At 37.9% G+C, this 23,282-nt stretch overlaps 2 protein-coding genes across 5 annotated transcripts in view; both read left to right on the top strand.

The window, feature by feature from the left end:
- Positions 1–1,862: 1,862 nt before the first annotated feature.
- LOC118742782 (putative homeodomain transcription factor) lies at positions 1,863–15,118 on the top strand. 2 transcript variants are annotated; one of them, XM_036475121.1, is made up of 13 exons: positions 1,863–2,467; positions 9,887–9,960; positions 10,755–10,894; positions 10,973–11,277; positions 11,350–11,549; positions 11,724–12,861; positions 12,944–13,193; positions 13,253–13,387; positions 13,470–13,648; positions 13,706–13,926; positions 13,987–14,116; positions 14,217–14,474; positions 14,539–15,118. In XM_036475121.1, exons 2-13 carry the CDS (start codon positions 9,935–9,937, stop codon positions 14,764–14,766), a joined length of 3,210 nt encoding a protein of 1,069 aa, XP_036331014.1. In that variant the 5' UTR covers positions 1,863–2,467; positions 9,887–9,934; the 3' UTR covers positions 14,767–15,118. The 2 variants fall into 2 exon arrangements, with proteins under 2 accessions (XP_036331014.1, XP_036331015.1); XM_036475122.1 differs by lacking the exon at positions 9,887–9,960 and having other exon boundaries at positions 1,864–2,467.
- Positions 15,119–16,590: 1,472 nt separating this feature from the next.
- The window catches only part of LOC118742783 (lysophospholipid acyltransferase 1), a 59,456-nt gene continuing 52,764 nt past the window's right edge, over positions 16,591–23,282 (top strand). The window contains exons 1-2 of one of the 3 annotated variants that reach the window (XM_036475124.1): positions 16,591–16,683; positions 17,412–17,514. In XM_036475124.1, coding sequence (XP_036331017.1) covers positions 17,498–17,514 — 17 coding nt within the window. In that variant the 5' untranslated portion in view covers positions 16,591–16,683; positions 17,412–17,497. Of the gene's footprint in view, positions 16,808–17,411; positions 17,515–23,282 lie in introns of all 3 variants that reach the window. The other 2 variants (XM_036475123.1, XM_036475125.1) reach the window with 2 other exon arrangements.

The raw sequence follows: 23,282 nt of genomic DNA, 5'->3' as shown, positions 1-23,282 counted from the left end.
GGGTTAATTCTTCACCTTAAAAGCTTCAAAATATCTTTCTATGGAACACAAAGGAGAAATACTCTACTGATTGCTGCTAAGATGTTTAGTCACTCGACGTACTCAAATACTAATGCAGATTTTTTAGCGCAAAAACTTACACTAGCAAGTCTATTCTGCGCTGGTAATAAAAAGTTTGTAACCGGTAAATAAAATTCCTGTCAATTTTTAAACCCTTTTCGCATTCTGTGCACTCTTGTAACCGGTAAATTTTGTTACCATCTCATAAGCTGGTAACAAAGTATTGCCCCGTGAAATATGCAATGCCAGAATTTGCACAATTCTTCATAGCTGAATTGCTGAATACTTTAACTGCATTACCAACGTACCTAGAATCGCGGTGACAAGAACTGGTAACATTTTTTGGTACGGTTACAAAAACTTCGGTAACGTGCAGAATAGACCTGTAGGTCTACATACATATGTATAAGTAGATTATCCTCAGCTAATTTTATCGATCATTTTTGCAAAGAAGGGGAGAAATGTCAAGTGTATCTTTGACAATTCTTGTTGCTGTTGGTTCCGCCCCCCACAAAAAAAGTATACCGTTATACTCAGCTCAATCATCTCTATTGATCCGAGTATTTTTTTTTATTTTTTATTTTAGAGTCGGAGCCATACTGCATTTATGCCAAATATCATGTGTTTGGCGACCTTGAGTGATTGCCAGCTCCAAATTAGCTTTGTTTCTTAATGGATAATTATCACAAACCACTAATTTCTGCCGGAAAGAGTTTCTTAACCAAAAAAAAAACACGCAGAAACTAGCAGCTCTCTCTCGTTCTTATTTTTTTGGCTCTCCTGTTAATTTCTGATAGTAAAATTTTTACTAGCAGAAACTAGCAGCTGTCAAAATGGATAAACAAAAGTTCGCGGCAAATATTTTCAATAGTCAAATACATCGATCAGCTGTTTACTTGCTACTTTTCTTTATTTTGCTATCTGAGCGTAAAAGCGAAAGTACACAACTTCCATTGCGTCACCGACACTGTCACCGTCATTGCCAGCGTCAACGGTGCTTATGCGGCAAGTTACGCACTATCCGTACATCATTGCGCCCGCAAAATCAAAACCTCACTGCTACTCTCTGCAAAAATTGCGTATTTACTTTTCTTTCTCCTATTTTACATTTCTTATTTAAATAAATCCAAAATCTTTCACAAACTAAAAAAATTTTAGTTCAAATATGTAAGCAACACACGGAATAGTTGTCACTTGACGCAGACGCATAAGCAAAGTTGAAAGTTGAGCTAAGTTGTGCGTCACCGTCACCGTCAGCCTTGTTCATGTAAATTATTTCATACAAATACACCAGTTCAACTTTTTTGACAACTGACGGTGACGCAATGGACGTTATGTACTTTCACATTAATTCCCTCAACTTTCCCATTCTTCTTCTTCCTGATATTATCTGCTAAAAAAGAAAAGAAACAAAACAGAATCTCACACATTTCCTATCAGCTGTTGCGTCCCGTCCCATGACCCATTGTCGAATTTGACAGTTCTCTTTTACCTTCATGTTTATCCACACCAGTGTTGTAAGTTGCCTAACCTAAAAAGGGTTGAGCTGTGGCCTAAATGGAACAAAAAGATGTTTGTTGAGTGAAAAAGTGAATTAAAAGGTACAATTTCAACATGAAAAAATAAGTACATACTCCCTCCTTCGAACAACAAATAATGCTATTAATTTTATTAGATTTGATTATCATCCGGAAAATAATAAAAATCTACTTAACTTCTTGATTAAAATTAGCATCGCAACACTGCTTTGCAATCGTTCGGAGCTGTCATCTTCATCTGTTTTGAGGCGAACGAGCGTGGGCAGCACAAAACGATAAACGCAAATCAAATGACAGTAGCAAAAGTCGAAAACGAGGCATTTGTTTGGTCAGAAGAATAGTAAAATAAAAACAAAATCCACAAAATTTCGTGGTCCAAAATCCAGCAAAGCCAGAGAACTTGGAAGGCAGCAGGGCGCATAAACAATCAAACGTTTCAGCCGCTACTGTGGTGGTGATAGAGGAACCTAAAACAGAGAGCGATTGCACTGTGCTTCGAAACAATGAAATGCGATTGAGGGGGCTGCCGGCGGCGTATTGTGTGGAGCACTGAAGTGGCTGGAGGCACGACAAATACAACGACAACGTCTGGCTGGGACAGACTTTGAAGTAGAGAGACCAAAGCAAAGGGAGCGAAAATTTTCAGTTGATTTTTGTTGTTCCGCGAGTGCTGTTGGTCAAGAATTAAACGCGCACGTCTGACGGAAACTTTATATGTATATAGTGCCAAATCAGATGGAGAAACGCCATACAAAGAAATATCACCAATTTGTGGCAGTGGAAAAAATATAGAATCAACACAAAAAAGAAAACGTTTGGCTTACGAAACCGTAAATAACTAAATTGTGTTTGGATTAAGGCGTAATTTGGTGAGTGAAAGGGTTGATAAAAATTAAGAAAATTGTATATATTAGTGAGATTTCGTTGTTGTTATAAACGTTTGCAAGTTTCCGCTAAGCTATTGATTTACCAATAAAAGCACGTTACTGGCAAACAGCTTCACAAGCAACAAACAACAGCTATCATCACCTTGAACTCGCCCAGCAACAGCCTTGGACATTGTTGGATTTGGAGGCACTATCGCTGATGGAACTTCCATCGAGATATGTACCTACAAACATAGATACTTTGTACATTAATTATTTCACACACTTTTATATATAAGTATATATAAAAAATGTGCAGAACAATGCATGCTATAAGAATTAATTGGATTGATGTTTCTAATTTTTACTATGTGCATGGATTTCATAAAACTCTCAATTATCACGAATGCGCTATGTGTTCTTTCACGTCACAGTGCCAAATTATCACTTAAAAATATGTATAAGATACACATATATGTGTAAGCATGCAATAAATGTATGAACGCTAGTTTATAAATTTTTCTATAAATTCTACTAGCGTCGATTGTGTCACGCCTCCTCAGCAGCTGCTGCTTTGCATGATCCATCGCTATGCGGAAGTTCCTGATCAATTTAATTTATTTATTTCTATAAGATTTTTATTTTGCAGTTTGTATACTATGTAATGATTTGCATATTTTTCAAAGTTGGATATACATCTTTTGACATTTAATTGTGAATATTATGCATATTTTATTGAACATTAATAAGCGCTCTGCAGCCCTTATATACATATGTATGTAGGTACGTATGTACATATGTATTTCAATTGACCAATTGAACCCGCGAAGTGGTGACAACATGAAGGAGAAAGTCATCAACGCCGCGGCTATTTTGTGTTGATATCTACAGCAGGCATATGATTTGCTTTTATTTACATACAGAGTGTTATGTACATAAATATGCCTGCATGTACATATGTAGCAATTGTATTCAGACCCTGTAGGAAAATCTTGAAACAGCGCGCGAATCACCTGCATTATGAAATGTCTTTTTATTAAAAAAAAAATTTTAATATTGCAATAACAAAGTATCTCAAATGTCAAAGACTGTTAAATAACGAGGCTCTTAAGAAAATATCCAGAGGAGGACTTGGCTTCATTTGGCAATTTCAATTGACGTCAGTTGGCCCGGAAGAAGAGCGACTGGCGTGGTCTGATATACTCGGTCAAAATGGCTTAGGCGGTTACAGCGCCAAAAAAAAATGTGTCTGTTGATGTTGGTAAAAATCACAATGTTCGTATATACATATGTACATACATAACCTAGCTGATTTGTGGTGGGTTGGAAGAGCAGGCGGTGGGTGTTTGTATGCTGTTACAACAAAAACAACCAAATTCCCCAAAGAGTTTTTGGGGTGTTGGAGGAATGACAGTCCTAGGTTATATAGACCCGACTGTCGTGGAATTTGTATACTGATACAAAGACTGTCTCCTAACTATACCGCTAATTGAAATCGGTCAGTCTGATTAAAAGACCTTACAAGAATTTGACCTAATTTATAAGAAGCATGACGAAAGTTTATTGCTATTGTTTTTGTTGTTCTTGTGGCAGCATACAAATTCCCCTAAGAGTTTTTGGGAAGTGTTGCTATTGTTTTTGTTGCTGTTGCTGCTCCACAAACACAACGATCGAGTTTGAAGAAATTTCTACTTCAGCTGGTGCTGAAAATTCACGCCAATTCTTTCATTCGCTTTTATTTTTGTAATTAAAGCCCTTACTTCAATGCGCTCGCTCACTCGAATATCAATTAAAACGTATGTACATATCTGTGTTCATATGGAAAAGTAGCTTATGTCGAAGGGTTGGCTTTAGTATAATGCGGCATTCCTTTTATTCTTTAAACGACAAGGAATTTTTTGATGAGACTTAATAAGAATATTGACTTGCTAGTATCGGAACTATTTCTTGCACGTTTATTTTCTAAAAGTTGTTCAACGGCTCAGCGCCAGCGAATCATTCGGAATCGTATACTGCAAATGCCGATTTATATTAAAGTCAGCCTTTCGACATAAGCTACTTTTCCATACGAACACAGATATGTATGTACATACATACACTGAGGTGCAGAAATGAGTACATGGTAATTTTTGTTAAATACATATTTGCAATGTTTTTAAAGTTAAAATTTGTTGTTATTTTGTCATAAAAATATGGTTCATGCTTTAAGTAAAACCACCAAACTTTATACAAAGCTTAGAAAAATTTGACAAATTTTCATTAAAATTTTGAGCTTTTTAGTCTGATTTTTTTGAATTATTCTGAGTATATTAAGTGCAGTTTTAAGCGGCTGCAAAATCATGCATCACCAAAAAAAAAAATGTTTTTTTTCTACCAGAATTTTAAAATGTATTATAAATACTTTAAAGCTTCCAACAAAATATTTTGGAAAAATATTAAGTTTCACGTGAGTTAGACCGATTTGAAAATACCTCCAAAAATCTGATTATCTTGAATTTTTTAAACATTTTAATACATACCTTTTAAGCGCAAACTCTTCTGTCATCTGATGTGAAAAAATAAATTTTAAAACTAATTTTATTTATAAATAAAAAACTTTTTTTAGAGTAAATTTCAAATGGGTGCAGCTCACATAAAACTTAAAATTTTTCCGAAAAGTTTTGTGCGAGATTTTAAAATATAATCAGCCTTATCATGAGTTTCATTTTCCCTGAACCGGTTCGCTTTTCACTTTTGGTTTCCATGGTTTTACTATGGGCGAGTAACAAATTTTCGGGTGAATTTTTTTTCAGGCGAAACTCATGATAAGGCAGAATAAATTTTATATTTCCGATTGAAAAAGAGTACCGATTTTTTTTTTGTAAAGGGATGCACCCTAATATACATATGTATATAAATTTGTTTCACGTTGCAATTTAACGAAAGGTACGAAAGTATTTAATTTCACATTGATTGCATTCAAGCAGACATGATTTGAATTTGAATAAAGGGTGTCACCTTTAGTAATATTTACTTCATATGTACATACATACATACATATATACCAGTAGGTTAATTTTTACGATAACGCTTATACAGCTTTAGAAATACCAGACTTTGGGAGTTAATTTTTCATGATTTTTAGACCTCTGGATTTTTAATAAACCCATATATAATATGATATTATCTATAAAGGCAATAATTGAAATTCGCAAAGTTTATATATTCATTTTCATAAAAAAAAAACAATAATCGCTGATTTATTTCATTTCATATTTCAAAACCCTCTCCAACTCCGACAAACCAAGCGCTACTATTTTCTCATTGTTGTTTTTGTTGTAGCGGCTCCAATAACCCCGCCCATATCGACTAGTAGCTCAGTCGTTGTCGTCAAGCTCAACTAACGGAAGATCCAAAAAGCGTGCAGCCTCTATAGGGTCTGTCCATAGGGACAGAGGCGTTAGCTGTGTGGGGTTTTGTGGGCATGCGAAGGGATGTTTCGAGTCGTGTGGGGTGTCTCTCCGCATGCGGGGCACGCATTTGGCACATCTGCATCTAATTTCTCTTTCTCAGAACCTGATTGATTGTGAATTTAGTGAAGCAAAAAGCAAAAAATAGTTAATACCAAAGTCCCCGGAAATCGGGGAATTCCTCACGAGTTGTCTTCCCCGTAGTCTGCTGAAACTCTCCTTAAATGCGCACACGGACATTCATGATTACATACCATACATAATTGAGTACATATGTATTTATGTAAATATGTACACTAGTATCTACGTAGATAAGTTAAAGCTAAGATATCAGTAACTTCTAGAATTTACCCATTTTATCAGAAAAATAACAATGCAATACATACACATGTACATACATATACCGTATCGTAAAATAATATAGATACATAATTAAGTTGTTTGTAAATATGTAACACTAATCGCATCAGGGGATTAGGGTGGATCGCAAAATTTATTTTTATTAAAATCAGCCCTAATTTGAAAGTTGTATTTTTAGTTTTAGAGTTTTAAGAACCTCCGACTTTTTCACGCCCCAATATACAGCCAGAAAGTTAAATAAAATTTTATGAAAAATTAGTTACTACCAAAGAACGTAGATAACGTATCTACGTTCTTTGTTACTACACTTATCAGCCTTCTCTCGTAAGTGTATGCATATTTATAAATGACTATGCAGTAGTCTTTTTCGCGAAAAGATTCCCTATTTATCAAATCGAAATTCGCGAAATTCTCTACTCTTGTTAATTTCCTTTTAAGCATTCCGTCTTATCAGCGTCTAATGAGCCTCACGTACATGTGCTTTTATTTACAAATTCGTGATCCATTGATAAACCATATGTATACATATTTATGAATGTATGTTTGTTCATATGTATTTATGTATATGCACATACAAATGGACACACAAAATTAGATAAACAAATGAAAGTACAACAAGTAATTTTTAGCAAAAAAAAACCGACTTAAAAAAAAAAATATATATCTATATATTTCATGATCCAATGATCGGCTCAAACCAAATTAGTATGGGACCACCTCTGAGACACTACCTTTCCATTGCCAAAACAAAAAGAATTAATGAAATCGGTTGACGTGGTGCAAAGTTAAGCGGTAACATACATAAAAAAAAAAAAAAAAAAATATTCCGACGAACTGATAACCTCCTCCTTTTTTGGAAGTCGGTTAAAAATAAATATTTAAAGATAGCGCATGCATTTCAAAATCAAACGCTAGTTACTTTATTCATAATAAGTTTGTGATTTATTCATTTATTAAAATGCAAATCAAGTATTTATTGTAGCTTGTGTATAAGAAAAACTACCTCAAATGCGCACCTATATACATATCATAGATATCTATTATTTATACAGTTAATGTATTGATCAAACTTAAAAACCCCATAAAAAAGAGAAAAAGTGAAATAATGCCGCGACTGCCGGTTCTACACACGGGAATGGCTTGTGGAGTTTTACCCCACCCTGCGCTGTTGTTTCGGCGATGTTGCCCTGTTTAGGCCGGCAAAGTCTCTTAAGCGTTGTTCGTCCATGGAGCAACATCTGCACCGTATTCTTCTGATCAGAACTGGCGTCGAGCTAAACCCTGGACCAGAAACCTATATGTACCTGCTGTGAATGCCACAGACGCAAACTCCACTTCAGTTAGGTGTAATACTTTAAGCGTATGAAGTCATCTTAGAACCTGCTCAGATGTTAGAATTCACAAACAGTGGACCACGTCAATTGTGGCCCCGCGCTGCTGTTCTAACCAAACAATCAAAGGCTGCAGTAACGCACAACACACACGACGCACCGGTCCCACTGAACATCCAGGCTGCCTCCACGGCTCACCGGAGTTCACCCGAGCAACACAACCCCAATGCGACCACCTGTGAATATAAGACAAACAATAGCACACCCCCACCTAAACGCCGTCGCAACCCACGAGCGAGGACAAACCAAGAGCTCCTAGTTCCTCACATATTCTGTTCGGTGTGTCGGTCCAGGATATACCGTAATGTGACATCAGTCAATTGCAACTCCTGACTTGGCTGGTTCCACTTTAGGGCATGTTCCGGACAGCGCATTACTGATTGATAGGTGCAGTTCAAGAGCCGAAGCTGCACAGCAATTCAACATTGTTTAACTGCGCCGTATGGTGGAGGCTTATCGTTCATCATGCATCACACCGTGCAGTATCGTCTCATCGAAGCAGACATCGATCGCAGGGATGTCAGGGTACTTCTATCCGGTAGGTAGATGTCGAGTTCGAAATATTTAACGTTTACGTACTCGCTGTCAACAGCTGTATGGCAAAATATCACCCTGATATACATAGGTGCGCTTTCGCCTTTCGAACTATCGTAGGGGAATTTACTTGGCTGCGCAGATAATTCATTCAATATTCTGCGCAATGAACGCCGATATAGCAATGGTAAGCGCTGGTTTGATAAACAGCATAACGTTGCTACCTAGGCTGTCATTAGCATCCGCCCATCTGCCCATAATCATCTCGATCGATAAAACTGCTGACTTTGCTTCCGTGGAACACCGGACCTATGTCAAATTTAAAAAAGGTGCTTCGCTGGCCTTCCGCACCAACCGACGCTCATACAGGTGAACGCAAGTTACGCACCTCTGGTGTTAGAAATCTCTGGTCAACCGTATGGTCACCGACGAAACGTGACGTTAGAACGGAAATCTTTTTCGGTGACCATGCCTCGTCGGACCCGGTTAGATGCGCGAGCTATTTTAGCGGAAAGTTCAAACTGCGTCATTCGGTGAAAAAAGCCACACGCCGATTGACTAGAAGGCTGCACACACGGGAAGGCGGATGCCCCAAAGCCATTGGTCCCGGCGGAATTTGCACGCTGATGCTGAAACAATTGGGTCCTGCGGGAACAGACTATCTCACCAAGGTCTTCAATTTGTCTATGGGCACTCTCATTGTTCTGGATATCCTGAAAATGGGGAGTGTGGTCCCACTGCTGAAACCGTGGAAGCCGGTCGATAACTCTCCTTTCCTACGTAGCGAAGAATCTAGGGCCTTACTACTCTCCCACTTTACGTACCATCTGACGCCAGCGAGGCATCAGCATGGCTTCCGTAATGTGCATAGCAAAACAGCAGAACTTAGCTCCATAAACACTCGGATAACTCTGGGCCTTAACTGAAACCGTCCTTGTGGGAGAACAGTCCTAGTAGCATTGGATCTTCTACAGGGACTCAAGCGGTGGTCAGCGAATTATCTCAGTGGTCGAAACTTGTCGGTAATTTTTAGAGAGAAAACTTCTAAACCAAGAAGAATTTAACAGGGGGTCTCACAGGGGTTGGGTCCTTTCCTCTCTTCTTTTTTTTTACCACATCTCGAATCTTCCTCAACTATCAGGGGGAGTCTCCATTTTCTCTTATGCTGACTATTGCTCGATAATGGCGTCCGGAAATGGAATTTATTACTTGTGCTCGAAGGTATTCCTCGCTTCTTCACTGCAAGGAGCCTAACCCTCTCTCCTACGAAATCCTCGACAACCCGTTTCATAACCTGGAGCAAACAGGTCAGACTACAACAGGGAATTTACGTCGACGGCAAACCAATTCCGACTGTGAACAACCTAAACCAAGTCTCGGCCTGTGAATGCCGTTCAGGAAACACAGGCACCTAACTTGGACAGAACTTCGTCTGCCTCGGAAGACTCGCATCACCACAGTCCAACTTCGATCTGGATTTTGCAGCAGGTTAAACTTTTACGTAGGTTAAATGCAGATGTGCCTCATGAATGTCCGACGACAACGACTAAGTGACAAGCCGATCTAGCCAGGGCTAAGTAAGCTGCTACAACAACAACAACAACAAAGTGAAAACTATTTACTTTCAATCTCGTATTTACTGATACTTATGTATGTGCATATATCCTAATTTTTTTTATCTTCCACAGATATTTCGCAGCAAACTTTTTTGGACAAAATTATATGTAAACATTAATATGAAATTGGATGAAATTGTTGCATGGTAAGTAGATAACTAAAAATCAGTTTTAGTATATTATACATACATACATACATGTATATATTTTAAGTATTCGTAGAACAAGATTTAGCTACATATACACTGGGGAGCAGTGATGAGTACAAGGTGATTCATTTTAAAGCTTTGCAAGGTTTTTAAATTAAAAATGTTTTGTTATTTTTTCATAAAAATATGGTTTATGCTTCAACAAAAACCCTATACATAAATCAAACTTCCAAACTTTAAACAGAGCTTATAAAAATTTTAACAAATTTTCATTAAAATTTTGAGCTTTTTCATCTGATTTTCTAGAATTTTTCGAGTTTGCAGGGTTATAGCCCATTAAATTTTAGTACAATAAAAAGCAAGTTTTAAACGGCTGTAAATTGGGAATTTGAACTTTTTTAACTCTTTTGGTTGGGCTTGGTGACGATACTCAAAGGTATGAACAACAACCACGTATGTTATCTCTTCAACCCTAGTGGTTGCAGGACTACACGAAGCTTAAGCTGGACGAACCACAGAAACCAGACAAGCAAACGAGTTACCTAATGGAAAAAAATTAGCACAAGCACTCCATACCGTCCGAAGCTAAGCTTCTGGGGAATTTATGATTAGACGAATTACTTTGAATAGATCCCTTAGGGCGCACTGCATACTTATTTTTTATAACTATCTACCTACAACAACATCTACATATCAGCAGGAGTGACTTTACTGTACTCAGAACTTTACTACTTTTGCTTACATTGCTTTTGTCCACCGAGTGACTATAATTTCATTTTCTCTCATTTCAGGTATCAGAAAAAGATTGGCACCTACGACAAACAGCAATGGGAGAAAACAGTTGAACAAAAAATTCTAGATGGTTTTAACAGTGTTACGCTTAAGAATGCAAAGCTCAAAACAGATCTAATCGATGTTGATTTAGTTAGAGGTTTGTTGATTAGCTGCTACTTCCTTCAACGATCCCCAATCCGCATTTCTTCATAACATACAACTCTATGTTTGATAGGTTCTACCTTTCCCAAGGCAAAGCCGAAACAATCTCTACTAACTGTGATACGCTTGGCCATATTGCGTTACTTCTTTTTGCCAGTCTTTGCGCGATGGTGGGTCAAACAGACATCGCCAAACACATTCGGCGTACTCTTGCTAATGTACATCACACAGATGGTGACGTGGGCGGTGTATACCTTCAATGTACATCGCTTTGGCGCCGACTCGGGTATGGTGTCTTCGATGATGGACACAAATACTACGAGGGGCAATGCTACTGCAGCGGCAGTGGATGACATGAAGAAACGTTTGGAGGAGGAGGTAGGAGTCAAAATAACAATTGTTGGTTTCGAAACTGTGTTTGATTTTAATTTTTTCAATTTACCACTACAGCACGTCGTCTCACTTTCGGACTTGATTATACCCATGGTACTGGGTTTACTACTTAGCTTCATACATTCGCAAATAGTTGCGACCAATACCTTGAGCGGTGCTAAATCCAAGCATAGACGTTTTTCGAATGCCAGTCAGAGTGGCAAAGCAGCGCGTCAGAGTGGCGAGAGCCGCGTGCGCAGGCGCAAGAAACTGATGAGGTGAATAAGCGTAATTTTGTAATTTAAAATTGCTTCCTAATTCTTTATAAGAAGAATTAATTGGCCAAAAAAGCTTAAAACGCCATCTCCAATTTTAGATAGCGTCAACTTGATTTTCCAAAAAGAGGAGTAAAATGTTCTTTTATTTATTTAAAAAATCTTCCCTTCCTTCAGAGTTCGTAGTCAAGAGTCAACAGATGCTTCTACACAGCCACAGCAGCCTATATCGCAGCAGCAAACGCCGGTGAATTGCCAACCAGCCACATCGCAGAATTCACAGCAAACACGCTTATTAAGTGCCATGCAAAGAATGCAAGCCAATACTGAGAAGTTACCGAAAATAACCAACGCCACCATAGGTAGCAGCGCTGCCGAGGTGATCTGTGCTGCTGGTATGCCCAAGAAACGACTACCTGTGCTTCCGAAATCATCTGCAAATGCAGCGCGCGTCGGTAGCGCAGAAACTTTCAGCAATACAACCACTACTACGACGGGCATTCGCCGCAGCGCCAGTCCCGTCAAACTAAAGCTTGATCTCAAAGCCGCTGCAACCACGTCAGCCAAAGCTGCAGCTGACTGCAGCAGCACCGACTGCAATACTGATAATTATAGCCCTACAAGTAGTCATAGTTTAGCAAATAAGAAACGCAATGTCAACTGGCATTCTCCAATACATAATTACGCCATGACGAGCAGCGATGTTGCTACGGTTACTGCGCGCACACAGGAGAAGCAGCAGCAAACCTCGCCGCAATCTCTGTCCTCACCTTCTGGCTCCGCATCGGCTTCGGCAGGGACCACCACTACGACCAGTGAAACAAATTCGCCGAATACCGAGCGCGGCAACGCAGCTACAGCTCACAATGCTGAAGATGCTAGTGCGGACTGCGGTGGCGGCAGTACTACCACATCCAGCGCTAACGGCTCGCCCAACAATAAAACGGTGCGCATCGATACGTGCATACAAGAATTCTACGATGACCTTATAAGCCGTACAGATCGTCTTATTTCCGACCAACGAAAGGAACGTGCGTTGGGTGAGGGCGCTGCTGTTGCAGCTGCAGCGGAGTACAGTAGCGATTGCGCTGCGGCAGCAGAGTCACCGCGCAGCCCACGTAGGCGCCAAATCTGTGAAGATGATGGCTTCGAGAGCTTGAATGGCAAGAGCTCCAGTGGTGAAGAAATGAATATGGCGCTTCCGCCTGCATATGCAGTAATGCCTGAGCTGGTGGAAGAGAGTAAGCTACGTTTGCGTTTAAATGCAGGCAACAAAGTGGAGCGCGTGGAGGACACAAGCAGCTACGAGGGAGAGGTGGGTGGCGAGAAGATTAAATAAACTCTCATAATGGGAAACTATAACATATTTTTTTTTTTACTTTTCTGTCGCTCCACAGCAAACTAAAACAAGCTCATATTATCGCCTAAAGTCAATGAATGACAAATCACGTCCGGTGTCCGCATGTGACAGCCATCAGGCGACTAGGAAACTGAATGCGGCCACCGGCGCCGATGTGAGCAGTGGCGATACGGATGAAGAGGGTGATGATGGCGAGAACGTATCAAGTCCCGCCTCGCTAGGCAATGCTTCCAACTATACGGAATGCACTACGTCTGCTACGGAGTGGCTTGGCGTAACTACAAACAGTATGTTATTTCAGTACACCGCTTATTTTCTCTTAATAAAGCTTGTGGTTCACTTGCAGGTGAAGAATGCAGCTACAGCTCGGAGTTAGAGAATTCCGATGATTACAAAAACCATCAGTTTTCAGATGAGGATGGCTATGATGGGGACTTTATGCCGACCACAATTTTAAACGCGCATGGCACGTCGGATCGCAGTGAGTATCGCGCACGCTGAGACACATACGATAATATTTACTAGATTCACATTTCTTTTCATTTCATTTCTACCGCCGCTAGTTAGCTGCACTGTTTGGGAGCAGCGTGAGGTTAAGAAGGCGCAAATGTCGGTGCTAGAGATATCATCATGCATTATCGAGCGCGTCGAGTCAATGCCGGAAACAAATGATTATATCTACATTGGCTTGGTCTTTTCATTTTTACTCTCGCTAGTGCCGTCCTTTTGTCGTTTGTGCGAGGTGCGCCTGCATTTCATCTGGTAAATGTTGATTTTTATACCAGAACCACTTTTCCAGGTAACCATCGACAGCACCAGCACCAACGAAATAAATTATCTCGAAGTGCCCATGCTATTATGGCAGAAGGCTTCATTCTCTTCTTGGGCAATATTTGGCTTTGCTTTTGGCCACACTAAATGGGAGCGCACAGTATTGATGATAAGTTTCTTACAGCGGCTCTGTCTAACAACAATTCTTTTCATAGTATTCGCTGTAGCAGAGCGTACCTTTAAGCAACGGTAGGCAAATGCGAATGCAATATGACAAATTGTTTGCATGTAGTAAAACTTAATTTACAGATTTCTCTATGCGAAGCTTTTTTCACATCTGACTTCATCGCGACGTGCGCGTAAATCCAATCTCCCACACTTCCGTTTGAATAAAGTGCGGAATATCAAGACTTGGCTGAGTGTGCGTTCATACCTTAAGGTATTTTCTTATATAAATGCATGTTACGTTAGTTTATGCATACCTAAATACAAAGTCATTTAACTGAAGGACAAATTAATATTTTCCATATTTCGCACAGAAACGTGGTCCACAACGCTCGGTTGACGTAATTGTCTCAGCTGCTTTCATTGTCACCTTGCTTTTGTTGGCCTTTTTAAGCGTGGAATGGCTAAAGGATTCAGTTCATCTGCACTCACACCTGAATCTAGAGGCGCTGATGTGGTCGACAACAATAGGCATCTTCTTGGTGCGATTTATGACCCTCGGCAATAAAATACATCACAAATATCGCAGCGTATCTGTATTGATTACAGAGCAAATTAATTTATATCTGCAGGTATGGTTTTACATTGCACCATGGTGAAAAAGGCGTACTCATATTATGCTGTTTATTTTTCCAGATCGAACAAAAGCCAAAAAAGAAAGACGAACTTATGGTATCCAATAGCGTCCTCAAGTTGGCGGCAGATTTACTCAAAGAATTGGAATCCCCTTTCAAAATATCTGGCCTAAGCGCCAATCCATATCTTTTTACCACCGTCAAGGTTGTCATACTCTCAGCGCTATCGGGCGTTTTGAGCGAAATGTTGGGCTTCAAATTGAAGCTGCATAAAATTAAAATTAAGTAAGCCATCAATCATGTTAATACTAGAATATATAAATCAATTTACACTCCCAACGTGTTGGAAACGTACGGATTTACTAACAATTAGTGGTATTGCATGGCCAGAGTAGCAATAAAGCGACTTTTCATGTCATGTCAAGTCATGTATATAAAAATATACACAAGTATGCATATAACCCCCTTATGTGAAATAAGTTAAAGTGGTCTTAATTCTGCTCTGTTAAAAAATGCGATATTTTTCTAGTACAATGAACTGTGTATTAGCTTTAGGCAAATCAATAGTTTTAATTTAAACTGAAAATATACATTCATAAGAGTTAATAAAATGAACAACTACATAAATCATCACCAATAAATCTCTATAAGTGTATGTATTAATTAATTATATATTGTCTACTGAACTGTGTGATGTGTTGCAATGCAACTTGAAATTTTAGTATTGGAAATTTTCATAAAATGCTACTCCGAAAAGTAAGGACGTGTGAAATGTAAACATACAAAGCATCACATTGTAAATGCCAAATGTGCGCAATATTTTAGCATCGTAAGTTTTAAAAAAATGTCATTGAGGAAAGTAAGGGCATGTGAAATCCTAAACGTAAAAATACAAAGCAACAGTCTTTTATAACTAAACCTCAGTAGATTGTAATGCCAAATGTGCGCAGCCACGGTTACATGCTAGTTTTCAGCTAGGTAGCTGTTTTGTATTCTTACATTTAGGATTCAATTCAAATTTCAAAAAATAGAGACTTACTACTGTTCAGTGGATCATGTCTTTAATTTTTGTCGAATCCATGCCTAATCTTTTGTACTTACTATAGCAATCCTTACTGCGTACTTTGGTAAAGGAGAGAAATAGATTAGGTAAGGATTAGAGACAAGAGCCTCTTAACAGTAGTAACAGTTTTTATTTTTTTTTTTAATTTTGAATTGTCTCGTTATTGCACAGGATCGACATGCTCAGAAAAACTGGACTATTAGTAAATGTAGTTTTTATTAACATATCTCAAAATGTAGGTGTGTTGATTTGTTTAAAAAGATTAACCCCAACAAAATATACAGTAATGGTTTTAAAATATAAGAAATTTTAGTTGTTTATTTAGACGGAGTGGAACAAAAAAACGAAACTCTTAAGCCTGGCCCTTCTATGTTTGAAAATAATTTTTTACCAGTTATTTGGATTCGGCCACCTAAACTGTAGTATGTATTTTGCATTAAGAGCTCTCGCGTCTGTGGTGTCACGACGGTCTGAACAATATAAATGCAACCACATCGTGTATACTGACAGCTAACCTAACCTAACTTAAATTTGGTGCGATGCTGAAATACCCAGTTCTCAATCAGTTTCCTCAACGACGGATATCCGGCCAAGTCATTTCACTACAGCAATTTTTACCAAAAATTTGAGACACTACTTTACCTGTTACAGCAACAACCGAAAGTCTGTTCTAAATACAGAAGTTACTGGATTTATTTCTCGTAACAACAGCCATCAAGCGATTTAAGCTAACGTTTTGTATGCATGTTTTAGTGTACAAACATACATAATACTATATTCTTGGTGTCCACATTACACTTTTCCCGAAAATAAACTATTAAACTAAAAACTATTTGTATAATTTAACTATTTTCACATTTCCAAACTATTTTTTACTGCCTGCCGTATAAAGGAACTTCCGCTACTTAATTTCCGCCTTTTTTACTGACAGCGGTACCAACAGTTTTGAAGGCGCTGAATCAATTCCAAACTTGCGAAATTGTCAAGTGGTCCCTTACTCTAGTTGGCAACACCTTCACTGACAGCTGTCACGCGCTATTTCATCTTGCGTCTTCCTTGCTCTTGCGTAAATAGTCGTCGGCGTTTTTGCATTTTTCAATTCAGTTTATTTTGAGTCGTGGAAGTGAAATAAAGTTGTGAAAGGTAAATTGGTATGAAATTACAAAAGTTTTGCTCAACAAAGCAAAATTTGTTTTCTAATAAACTTAAAGGCTGAAACTCGAGGTGTTCAGTGCTACTTTCTAATAAAAAAACGCCGCCATACAAGGTCTGTGTTGTTTTGGAAAACTGCAATTCGTATAATGAATTAAACGCAAAATTCTCGTTTAATGTTGTCAAAAGAATAGTAGAGCAGTGAATATATAAAATATATATACACACATGTATGTATGTACAGATGTATATAATTGAGTCCATTCTAGATTTTGTCGTTCCCACCCATCCGCGAGCTTAGCAGCGCTTTCTAAAGTTTTGAGTACCATCTGGTTTATTGTGATAGCTAATTTTAATCAACTAGCAAAAAATCAGTGAATTATAAAACTTAAAAAAATAATACAAAAAATTTAATATGCATTCGCCTGTGTTTGTGAAGAAAGTGAAGTAGTGAAAATTATATATTTAAAAAATTGTTAAAAAAATATAAAATGAATCATTCAAGAATCAAAATTCTGTGAAAATTTTTTGTAGAAAAATTGTTTGAAGTAAAAGTGTGCACAATTAATTCTACAACTTTCGACCGCGTGTTTTCCCTTGCTGTTGACGTCCGCAATTGCAATTTGGAAAACTTTCCCATCTTGTTTGCCGACAGACGAAAGGATACTCTGCTTCTTCGGAAACAGTTTTACTGAAAGTTTCCATATCTTTTTTGACAGGTTTATTGAATGAAAAGTAAAATATAAGCAAGGAATTACATATATAAGAAGAAGCGACGGCAACGGACTTTCATTCTGGCAGCAAAATGCTGGAGTCACCTAAATTCATTGATAATGACAACTACCAAGGCAGCAGAGCCTTTGCTTGGCTGGCAGATATGTGCGGATTATCTGTAGATTTGGTAAGTATTAATCTATTTTTTGGTGTGACGGTAACTGGGTATGTATGTTGGCCAAAGGCAGAGGGAACAAAATAAAGAGTAGGAATATATATATTTTTATAAAAATCGGATGCAAAGTCTTCAAATGCATATTTATACTTTAGATAAAATTTCAAACAGGAAAGAAAATATGTAGGTACACACATACATATGTATTTATATATGTTTAATGTATGTATGTGATCTTGCTAGACCGCATTCCATTTCGATTGCATCCAGTTCTCCACTTTAGCAGCTCATTTGTGGAAATGCTATTTGGCCCATCGCCCAAGCAGCTGAATAAACTATTCGTCGTTGGCTAGACGCTCGCTCATTCTTTACACTTCATGGCCGTCTGATGAACTGGTTAGCTGCTGATTTCGCCATGTTTTGCCATAAGGTGATAAACGAGTATGAGAGTAGTGAGGAAAAGAAATAGTAAATAATGAGGCATATATGATTGAAATAATTCCTCTAGTATGCAATAGTAGCTAAGAAAAAATAATAATTTAACTTTTGATTCACAAGATCACAATTATTTTGCAAAAGGGCACACATGCTGGCGAATGAGGAATTTAGTATTTCCTATTGCACTGTAAGGGTTTTTGGTATGACCTAAGACAGTTGAATAGGTCATATGTATATCGAAGGCTTAAATTCTTAATAATAAATTCTTCTACCAAGCGTTATACAAGGTCTGCATTAATATCACCGATGACAGTTAAGACTTCCCAGTAGATAATTTCAAGAGTTAAAAGCCCTTCCGAAAGGCCTTCCCGAGAATCAAGAGGCCTTCCACTCTACATTCCTTTCTCATTTCTTTTTTGTATGGAGTGGCACAAATTGAACGTCTTCCTCTTTCGCTACCCATAGAAGGCCTTCCAGAAGGGCTTTTATAGGACGTACTTCAGAAGGCCTTTTGGAGGAGTTCTTTAAAGTTGCTTCTTTATTTTATAAAAATCATACATCTTTGAAGTATTTGCTTAAGGTTTATATCAAATATGTGTTATTGTAACTTAAAATTTTTGTTGGAATTCATTTGTAATGTTAAATAATATAAATTTATGCATTCGCGTAAATTGTAAATGGATAAGCCCTTCTAGTAGGCATGCAAGGAAGTACTTTTTCAGTCCTTCTTGGGTAGGCCTCTTAGGATGGCTTCACATAAGAAGGCCTACCTAAATTATCTTCTGGGTTAGGTGGATTTTTATATCAGAATATCATTTTTTTAAAAAGTGCAGATAGAGGGTATTGAATATGAACCCTCGATATGTATGTATAGGTATAATTGACTGCCAGTTGCAGCTGCATATTGAAAAAAATGAATAATGTTTGGCAGAGATGTTTGGAAGATCTAAAATAATTTAAATTCAGGCGAACAAATTTAACTGAATAATAGTCTACATCCTCGAGTGTATCCCATTTTCAAAAGTAATTGGCACAATCTTTATTACTGGCGAATTTAGTAGATTTTTCAAATCGAGGAGCAAATCAGCTTTAAAACTCCGAACAAAGATCAGAATTATTGCGCTTCAAGTTTTTCTATGCAATATTATCAGTTCATGTAATAAAGCGATAGTCATTGGCCCTGAAAAATTGATGATTAGCAACTAGCAGTGTTCTTAAGTAAATATTTTCTTTTAATTTGATGCCCTCATTTGCGTTTGATTAATGTAGCTACATACATACATAAATGCATACATATGTACATACAGTATTGGACATTTCTATAGCACCCCCATTTCAAAGTGATATATATTGTTTGCCACCTTCCTTTAATTATTCGCAATTTATTTTTGTATTGAAGAAACCCACACCTCCTTCGGCGAAAAATTTGTAAAATATCAACGGTAATTTTAAGCCACTTGAAACTTGCACACTATTAGACCAAAATTTTATGGGCTATAAAACCATGTACTCAAAAAAATTCTGTTAATTATTTTGTAGTCTTTTAATCAGTTTTAAACCTGGGTTTAAATGAGTTTTGTTAGAGAATGAACTCTCTTTTAAAGTATGTTTACATATACATATATATTATATTTATATTATATATTTGGTGTGCTTGTTAAGGCGAAATACGCCACACAAGCGGCTTGACAAAGCAAGCGAAATATGTCAATCCATTTGTGTTGTATATGGGGTGTTCAAAGGTTTTACAAGCCGTTTGAGGGAAATTTGAACAAAAAACAAATTTTTTTGCTTTTCTGGCCGCCATGTTCACGTTTGATCATCCCGCTTGCGATTTGAATGATAATTTCGTCTAATTTACGATGAAATTTTCACCGACTGAGCCGTTAAGAGCGAATTATATTACACAAGCGGCTTGTCAAACATAATTTGACATGGACCATCAAACATGAGTCGTTCAAGCATAGAATTTTAATTATCTTCTTGCGGTTTACAATGTGAAAAAGTTTGGTTTTCTTCCATTTTTTACTATCCACATCACAAGCGGTTTGATCAAACGTAAATAAAAAAATTTTTATTTTTGCTCAAATTTCCTTCAAGCGGTTTGTCAAACCTTCAAACACCCCCATAGATAATAAAAGTATTGAAACAATGTTTTGTCAAGCCGCTTGTGTTGTCTATTTCGCTATTAAGAGAAGAAAATGGAAGAAACCCATAATTTTTAACATTGTGAAATGGAGAGAAATAAAATTCTTTCCCACCAACAATTTTTGTTGCCGGCAATAAGAAAACGTTTCGTCCTCGCCAATAATATTTTACAAAACAACCGATTGAATAGCAGCTTTTGGAACAATCACCCAACTCAGCAGCACAACCGCTGAGAAGCAAACAAATTTACTAAGAAAGAAAGTTGCAAAAATTTGTATTTTTTCAATCTCATCAAACCTTATAAATGCATTATATTATGCTCGTTTACAAGTTTTTGATAAATTTCTCCTGCGATTTCACTGAATAAACTTGATAAACTGAAGCCAATGCAACTCTGTCGCAACTCTAGCTGTGTTTTCTTAGGCAGTAACAGGGATACTTACGCACAAAAATTTTGCACGCAAATTCAACAACAACGGTATGATCCTGATAGAGATCTGCTTCAATTTATTATCCGTTTTGTTTTATTCACTGATAATTTGGCCGCACAGTTTGGTAGCAGTGACAAATGAATTCATACACAAACAGACATTCTGCCATTGTTTCTTTTAACTTGCTTCAAATAAATCGCCTTTCCCATTTAGTGAGTTCATTTCTAAAATTTCCGAATCCTCGTGCTAGTAGTATAAAATTACTGATACTGAGACCGATAAACAAAGAAACCACGACTATTGTCGCAGGTGTAAACGAAAGGAGAGTATAGAGCGTTCATGTAATACGAGTGCTTAAATTTATTAGAATATCTGCTGGATAAAGATATCGGTTTAAATGAATACCACTATTTTGTATTCAATTGTAAATTGTAAATCAGAACAGTTTTTGACACTTACGATACCATACTTAAGCAATAACAAAATACACACAAATGTTGTTTCTGCTCTAATGCTACTACCTGTTTGATATGCCTTGGCCAAATCTTAAAAATATTATGTAAACTTCATATATTTAAAGAAAAATTCACAAGCAATTATTTTAGGAATTATGTTCTGCATGCTCCTAATGAGCCAGCATGAATGCTTCGGATGTGGGCAAGGGGATTCAAAGAGCGCATACGGGTATGTGACGGCGCGCTTATATGCTGAAGCGTTTTACAAAAACACTAAGCGCAGAAGCGCTGATGGCGTGAACAGCACTGGTATAAAGTAATAAAATCGATAACGCTAAGACAAAAACAACCCTTTCGTGACTTATGAAGAAGTCGATACTCTGTCCTACGTTATCGGAACAATCCAGGATTATTTCTGCCTAAGACTCTAAATTCAGCAGCATTCTTTACAATTGTATGTCAAATATTTTATGCTGTTACAACAATGACTGCCGAGCCACAACCAAATCTAATGTGGTCGAATATGGCCCTGTTACAACAACATCCAATGACTCCACAGAAATATATGTAGATATATGTCGAAACAGTGAGCTGTAGGTTTATCAGCTCATCACAACACCGCATCTAGTCCTAAAGACTGTATATATTTCAGGATAGATCCCGGGGGCAGCGAATGTATGTGCTCTTCCCTTGGCCATCGATGTCCTATGCACCTCCCTTACTACGTGAAATGGCCTTATTCACCAGGAGGAGGTGCAATGATGTCTTTGGCCGAGTCCGCTTGAACAAATCCCCAGCTTATGATAGGCCACTTTTATAAGCAACCATTACCAGTCAAAATACCTGTAATAATTCTTAGCCTCTGCCTGGGGAGGTAAATAAGTAGCCTGTATCTGTTTAGATTTTACCCCCGTAGTAAGCTCTTTGCTTAACGGAGAACCTTGGTGTTCCTTCAGTTTGGTATTTCTGAGGCAGCAACAATTCTGGCTAACTGATCGGCTTTCTCGGGCCACATATGAATTTGCTCTGCAATGTGCATAAATTTCAAGCAGTTTTCATCGCTGAGTTTTGACTTGCTTTGATTGAATAATTTTATTAATTCAATTCTAACCGTTTTTCTCTAGTTACATCTAGCTCCTTCAAGTGAGACCAACATGTTGTACAAAAAAATGTCTATATTATTATAATATTTTCACTATCTCAATCAATTGAATTACTCGTTTGCAGCACAAACATATTAAGTATTCGTCTTCATTATGTTCCTTCCACTCCTCATTCATATATTATCGCTCTCAACTTTGCAATAATATTGCCGCAGCATTAAGTAAATTTCCATTATCATACCCATTGCGCCATCACTAGTTGAGAGAAATGTGTGTGAAATGGAATACAAAAAAAAAGAAAGAAACGTGATTTGAGTGGGAGTGAGCGAGTGGCCAGCGGTGCCGGCATATGACAAGTGGCGCTGCCACACATAATGCCTAACCACCGCCCCCCTCTAACTGCTCTAAGCATCAGCCCATGGCACTCCCAAGTGTGTCACAATGAGGGCCGTTTTACACCCGGAGATCACACACTTGTGTCGCCTCTCAACGGTACATTCACATGCATTCACGAGCACAATTGTGTTAACTAACATGGCAATAGTCACAGCCGGAGGGGGACTCGAAATGGAATGCGTACATAGATACACAAGCGGGCAGCGAAATTGCGGTTAACTGTAGGTGGGGGTACGTTGCAGTGAACTAAGCCATCGCTACTTCCACTATCATCACCACCGCCGCATTTAATGGCTCACCAACGCTATGTATGTATGTATGTACGCGTGCACCAACCGTGTTGTCACAATGCTGCGTTCGGTGTCGATGATCTAAACTGCACCTTTACATATGTATGTATTTACATTTGTTTTTGTTTTTGTCTTACTTACTCATGATACTATTTTTAAACATAATTTGCTATTTAGAACGCATACCCTCACGCCCAGTTATTGTTCGCAGTAACGCTTACTTAAGCGCAGATTTTACAAGCTGGTAAGTCGTAATGAAAAATCACACACACACACACATACATTCACGGATACTTTTATGTGAATTTGGTGAATGAAGCTGACACGTTTTCTTGGCCCCAAATCCTCATTTCACTGCTTATATATGAATCTGTATGTTTTTCATTTTATATTTGGTCAGCTGCTTACTTTGGTTGATTATCTCATCTTCTATCGGTTTG

The sequence above is a fragment of the Rhagoletis pomonella genome, unplaced genomic scaffold, assembly GCF_013731165.1.
Source record: "Rhagoletis pomonella isolate Grant_MI unplaced genomic scaffold, Rhpom_1.0 Rhpom_scaffold_00007, whole genome shotgun sequence".
Lineage (NCBI taxonomy): Eukaryota > Metazoa > Arthropoda > Insecta > Diptera > Tephritidae > Rhagoletis > Rhagoletis pomonella.
The sequence above is the reverse complement of the archived record's forward strand: the minus strand, read 5'-3'. Positions and strand labels throughout refer to the sequence as shown.

Bases quoted from the DNA above. Each gene is read 5' to 3' on its own strand.
- LOC118742782 (XM_036475121.1), top strand. From the start codon at position 9,935: ATGAAATTGGATGAAATTGTTGCATG. The intron at 12,862-12,943 runs GTGGGTGGCGAG...GTCGCTCCACAG, and splicing joins CAAGCAGCTACGAGGGAGAG to CAAACTAAAACAAGCTCATA. The intron at 14,117-14,216 runs GTATTTTCTTAT...TATTTCGCACAG, and splicing joins GTGTGCGTTCATACCTTAAG to AAACGTGGTCCACAACGCTC.